Here is a 5,974-nt window from a genome sequence, read left to right as displayed (position 1 = left end):
ACTTTCTCCGTACCCTATGTGGCGTGCTGGTGCTGGTGCTGGTGCTGGTGCTGGTGCTGGTGCTGGTGCTGGTGCTGGTGCTGGTGCTGGTGCTGGTGCTGGTGCTTGTGCTGGTGCTGGTGCTGGTGCTGGTGCTGGTGCTGGTGCTAGTGCCCACCACCACTACCTCCTCCTCCTCCTCTTTGCTCTCTCCCTCGCTCTCTTTCCAGTCACTTTCCTTCCCACCCTCCTCCCTCTTCCTACTTCTCTCGCTGTCTCCCTTCCTCTCTCCCATCCCATCCCCTCTCTCTCTCCTTCTCGTGTCTCCGACCCCCAGCCTCTCCCCTGGCCCCCTTCTCCCCTCCCATCTGCTCCCACCTCCGTGTTTCCCCTTCCTTCTCTTTGCTGACTCTCGTGCAGCATCGCTGCGGAGGAGGAGGCGAGCATACAGCGTTCGCACAGGGACGGGAAGCACATGTACTTTTAGAAGCATCAATACACAGTTGACACAAACCGCTCCTCCTCCCTCTCCCTTCGTTCCTCTGAGTTCCTCTTCCTCTTCCTCATCCTCATCTTCCTCGTTCTCCCAGAATCAAATCTTCTCCTCCCATCCCCACCCTCCCCTCCTCCTCACACGCTCGCATTGAGCACGCTGATCACGCCATCCAGCCATTCCCACATGAGCCTCTCAGTCGACGAGCTCGCTTCTATCATCTTGGAAACGTCCACTTTCTCCTCGTCCAACTTTCTGCTCACTTCCTTCATCTCCTCGCGCGGTATGATCTCCTCCTCCCAGCCCCCCAGCATCCCCAACAGCTCCTCCTCGTCTCTGATCTGCTGCCAGTCGGCTCCCAGGACCAGCTTCAGCATCTTCATGACTAGCATGTCAGCAGCGGCGCTAGCGATCTCTCCTCTCCTCACCTTCGCCAGCTTGCCGACGCTTCCGCCTTCCTCCTCCTCCCTGTGCCCATCGCGGAGGTCAAGGAGCTTGTGTGCGAACCCCAAGGAGTCACTTTGGGCGGCAATGGCAGCAGCAGCAGCTTTCTTCGCCTTCTTCCCCATGTTGACGATACGCAGAGCTGACTGTACCATGATCTCGTCTCGAGACAAGCATGCTTCCTTCGGCAATACCTGCTCGTTTACCTCCTCCTCCTTCTCCTCCTCCTCCCCACCAGAGACACGCAATACATGATGGGCAAGGGGACCCGGAGGTCTCAGTAGCTGACAGCCTGTTGGAGGAGGGCACCAAGACTTGGCGCATGGGAGAACAGAAAAGAGCAGCAGCAGCGCTGGCAGCATTGACCCCCCCCTTCTTAGACTTGTCGAGGCAAGCTCGCTTTCCCGCGTCCTACATTCTTGGTAATATCTGGCCCTCCTCATTCTGATCTGCTCCGTCTCTGCCCTCAGGACTCCCTTCACGCTCTCTCCTCCTCTCTCCTCCTCTCTCCTCCTCTCTCCTCCTCTCTCCTCCTCTCTCCTCCTCCCTCACGTTGCCCCGCCCATCGCCATCAGAGTACTTTGGTGCTGACATGTGGCTGAGGCGAGCTCGTACAAGACGAGGCAGACTTGCCGAGTCGAGAGACTGAAAATGTACTGGAGATTTCTAAATGCGGGAGATTCGGCGAAGGAAAGGATCGCAGGGGAGCATGGAAGGAGAAGCGAAGAGGAGAAAGGAGGAAAGAAAGAAACGAGGAGATGAATCAGCACAACGATCACAGTTGAGCATGACGAGATGGACAAAGGATGGTTTCTCAGCAAGGAGAAATAGTATCAAAGGTTGGTCGGATGATATTTCAGCAAGGAGAAATGGTATCGAAGGTTGGTCGGTTAGACGGTGCTCTGTGCCAAGACCATACCCAACCGTTGGATGCTGAGGGCAAAGAGAGAAGGAGGAAGCGAGCGAGACAGGGAAGGATGATGGAGATAGGGACGAGGAGGAGTCACGCGTGGGGGTAAGAAGGAGCTGATTTCTAATCGTGCGGTAGTTCCTCCCACGAGCTTGACTTTCGCGCTTCCCCTCTCCTCCACAGCTCCTGTTGTTTCTCCCTTATTGCCCCAGAATCAGTGCAATCGGCATAGATGGCAGAGGCAGGTGTAGGATCAAACATGATAGATGAAAGATTTATTGGCGGGTGTCACGCTGATAACAAGCGAAGGTAGCGATGTGGAAGCGCGCATGACGGCGAAACATCATAGGAAGGAGCAGAACGTGTAGATATCCTTGCCTCATCTCTTATGTACTATCGAGCAATCCATATCTCCACCCTTGTAGATCCAGTGTGATCGCCTGCGAGAACGGGAGAATTTCTGGCCGGGTCAGCTGCTGACGACTTGTGAAGTAGTTGAAATGTTTCAGATCCTCAGGCTCGCATTTACTAAGGTGCATAGCTTTTTCTCCCCTGCACATTCTCGTTGTGTTTGTACATTGCTAATGTTTCTGTGTATCTTCGATGTTTCTGTGCATTCATGGTGATTTTGTACATTCTCGATTATTCTCTTCTTTCTCGGTTATCATTGACATCCTTATCGATTATCTGCATTCTTCATGCGTCTTCTCCCCCTGCTAACTCCCGTGCCTGGTCTAGTTGGACGACAACACCCCATCCGCTCCTACCTCGAAGCCCGAAGGAGGATGCGAGGAGGAGAAGCCTTGCATGCTTCATTGATGAATTGCTTGCCACAGAGGCAATAAACATGATCCTTTCGCACCTTCATCGTTTCAATCACCAAAGCGTTTGCTCTCTGCTTCCTTGTTGAATCTGAGCAATGAACCGCACGATTGTGATCTATTGTGAGTGCAACGAATGACACAACAGAGGAATTCAATGAAAGAATAACTTTTATTCAATGGAACATAGATTTACAGTATGTACAAGGTAGTGGTGAAAGTCTGATTTATCGCCCCTTGCGGCTCTCCTGGACGCAGGGCAAGTCGATTCCATCGATGCTTCCTCCTGCCTTTGCTTGCAGTCTTGTGACGTAGTCAATCGATGCCGCTAGTGCGCGCAGCTTGCGCTGCTTGTCGGCAGGAAGAGAAGCAAAGCGAGCAGCATCGATTCCTGCAGGCATCTTGGCAGGGGAGATAATGCAGCTAACTTCAGCGCAGGCGTTGCAGGTGTCGACGGTGTTGCAAGTAGAGACCATGGCGGATGTGATGATGTTGTAGTAGTAGTCGATGAAGAACAAGGAGGAGGATGCTGTTTGATTGATTGCGTGGGAGGAATTTCTCGGATGGAGAACATCTGACGCCCCTTGTCCATATGTAGGGGTTGAGGGAGGGAGGGGTAGAAGCTATCAATGGGAAAAAGGAGGGGTAGCAACTATCTTCCTGTAAGGCCAGGACTATCCAGCCTGTAAGACCTTTGCGGATGATATCCGACTGTCTTATTCGAATATTCGTCGAAGCTTCTGGATACGGATACTCAGGCCGCACGGGAAGAATGCGGCGAAAGGTATTCTTTTCGTATCCAGACATCCATGTGCTTATTCTGCCTTACAGAGAAGTAACGAAGGGATTGTAACCCACCGGGCATGATCGGGAGTATCCTCCGAGATCTCGATCTATCCATCAAGTTTGGGTTCCCTGACGGAATATCCTCGAAAAGCTCTATTTTCACGAGATATACATGCTTCTAGAACGATCTAGAGGATTCACACATCCAGCGCTCGCTCCTTCGATCACGCTGTCTGTTCCCACGACTATCTACATGCATCGCATAAAGCAAGACCTACCAAGCTTCTAAGGCCCCAGCCTCCTCGCCACACTCACCATCCATGCCCTCCTCCTCTCCCCAAGCTTGTACCTCCCCACTCCCTCACCAGCATCGCTCTCCCTCCAGCGAGAGGCCGACCGACGTGGAGTGCACGGCCGAGTTGCTCAACGTGGACGCGGCGAAGCTGCACGGGCTGTCGAGGGAGAAGCAGCGGCAGCTGAAGGCGCTTGCGATGTCGATCCGGTACATCACGAGGCAGCAGGAGAAGAAGGGAGGGAGCGTGGACGGAGAGGATCTCCCGTGTATCCAGCACTGTTGGCGGAGGACAAGGTGAAAGGGACGACGGGGCAGGGAAAGAAGGGAGAGGAAGAGAGAGGGAGAGAGGGAGCAAGATGTAGATATGTAAAGTAGCGAAGGAGGGGGGGGCAGGGGTAATGTTGTAAATAAAAGCACGAGGGATCGAGACTGAGTGATCAACATGTATCCACGATCTTGCAACGGTGCGCTTCAGGCTTGCGAATCCGCACTGGATTCGAGCTGCAGCAACCGGCAGTGTGCATGAGTTGTCGAGATCAAGAGTGAAGTCCATCTTGCAGTGGGGAGCAGCAGCATGGGTAACAGGATCCTTCTTCAGGCTCAGAATTTCATTTGTTCATCGGCCATTGCCGTACGTCCCACTCTGTTGCCTGTGGAGCAATTGAGCAACACAGGTATTGTTTTTCTAGGCCCGCCTCACCTCAATCGGAGGGCAGAAGTCACATGACCTATGGCAGGGAGTCATGCCTCCACCCCCTCGCATCCTCTTGGTTCATGTCCAAAAAAAAACTGGTCCGTCGACCCTTCTAAACTAACGCCTACAATATCCTTCCGCGTGACAGAAACAAGCATAAGTTTCGAAATAGTCTCTTTTCGACAACAGGATATGAATCCATAATGGCCTTACAGGAGGCAGGATACGGATCCCCCCTGCAGGGTAAAACACCCGCTAGTTGGAGCTCGTGTTCAACTTCCTTGTCTCGCTCCCTTCCTCCACGATCCCTCAGACATTATGAGAGCCCAGCGCGAAACTCTTCCTCCTCACCGCGAGCATGAGGAACAGGACGCCTCCTCCTCTCAGGAAAGATCGGCAGACGATTTGAGGGAGGAAACGGACCAGGGCTGGATTTCCAGCATGCCTCGGGACAGACAGAGGAGCCTGAAAGCTCTAGCGTTTTCTATTGCATACATCAAAGGTTTGCAGAAGATGTTTAATGGAAGCATTGACGGGATTGAACTGCCCTGCATCAGACACCTCAGAAAGAAGCAGAGCGGCTTGCCACCACATGATAATAGCAATGTGGATCAATGCCCACGTCCTGGCTCTACAGCACAAGCCGAGGTTAGCGAATGACAAATTCTGTTTCAGACACAGTGTAAATTACAGGATACATAGTCGAATAAAAATTCCATGACTTTGAAGCACATTTGTATGTGATTGAGAGCTCAAACACTTTCTCAGAATCTACAGATTTATAGCAAAGTGCATAGAAATCTCGTTGTTGAGCATTGATAAAGGAGCATTCTTGCAAGTTTCTTGCTCAGAAGCTTCTCAGTGCGTCTTGAGCTTCTGGTATTCAAACAGCGGAAGATCGGATGTGCGAAAATCGCGCATACAACCCGGCAACCCGGCCCCGCGTCAACTCTCTTGGCACCGTCACAGCCTCCGTACGGTGGTACGGTACCGTGCCAGTTGCGACGGGCAGCCGGTCGGATGACGGTGGTAGGACTGCGCCTTCTGTGGAGGCCGGCGGATCGTTCGGCGAGCCGTACACTGCCCCGCCATCGCATAATGACATGCGGTTCATCGGCTGTGTTCCAGTATGAGCTTCGCTCCTACTGAGTTCGGTTGCCCGTGGGGCGGTCTGGTCTTGCCCTAATGTGCAGCCGCTCACTGAGTTGCCCTTGCTACCGCCCCGTCCGATGCGGTCAGTCCGACCAATGATTGACCGAACTTGCTTTCGAAGCCTCAGGCATGCTCCGAGGCTCCTGTTTGTCCTTCAGAACTGATCGGATCATCATGGTATCAGATTTTTTCAGAACAAACGGTACGGTACGGTAGACTGAGCCATGATTTTCTGATTCAACTTGGCAAGGCTTCACCGGGTTGACAGGCACCGGGAGTCTCAACTTGCGGCGGCGCCAGCATGCGGCGGCCAGCCGTGATCGTTCGCCGAAGAGTTCAGCGGTAGTACGGTAGTGATCGGACTCCATCCCCGGGCGGGCGCGCCGGCCGCCGGGCGGCG

The 5,974-nt window shown here is 53.4% G+C and overlaps 3 protein-coding genes across 3 annotated transcripts; 1 reads left to right on the top strand and 2 right to left on the bottom strand.

Moving 5' to 3' along the window:
• Positions 1-609: 609 nt before the first annotated feature.
• On the bottom strand, positions 610-1,071 carry GUITHDRAFT_119324 (hypothetical protein; the record flags this gene model as incomplete). Its single annotated transcript, XM_005821411.1, has 1 exon — positions 610-1,071. One exon carries the CDS (start codon positions 1,069-1,071, stop codon positions 610-612), a length of 462 nt encoding a protein of 153 aa, XP_005821468.1.
• Positions 1,072-2,874: 1,803 nt separating this feature from the next.
• GUITHDRAFT_119323 (hypothetical protein) lies at positions 2,875-3,123 on the bottom strand (the record flags this gene model as incomplete). Its single annotated transcript, XM_005821410.1, has 1 exon — positions 2,875-3,123. The coding sequence occupies one exon, from the start codon at positions 3,121-3,123 to the stop codon at positions 2,875-2,877; it is 249 nt and encodes an 82-aa protein (XP_005821467.1).
• A 630-nt stretch (positions 3,124-3,753) lies between these two features.
• On the top strand, positions 3,754-4,274 carry GUITHDRAFT_147185 (hypothetical protein; the record flags this gene model as incomplete). The annotated part of the gene is given in 3 exon segments (XM_005821409.1): positions 3,754-3,935; positions 3,955-4,022; positions 4,204-4,274. The coding sequence occupies 3 exon segments, from the start codon at positions 3,754-3,756 to the stop codon at positions 4,272-4,274; spliced, it is 321 nt and encodes a 106-aa protein (XP_005821466.1).
• Positions 4,275-5,974: the final 1,700 nt, after the last annotated feature.

Source organism: Guillardia theta (assembly GCF_000315625.1).
Source record: "Guillardia theta CCMP2712 unplaced genomic scaffold GUITHscaffold_144, whole genome shotgun sequence".
NCBI lineage: Eukaryota > Cryptophyceae > Pyrenomonadales > Geminigeraceae > Guillardia > Guillardia theta.
The sequence above is the reverse complement of the archived record's forward strand: the minus strand, read 5'-3'. Positions and strand labels throughout refer to the sequence as shown.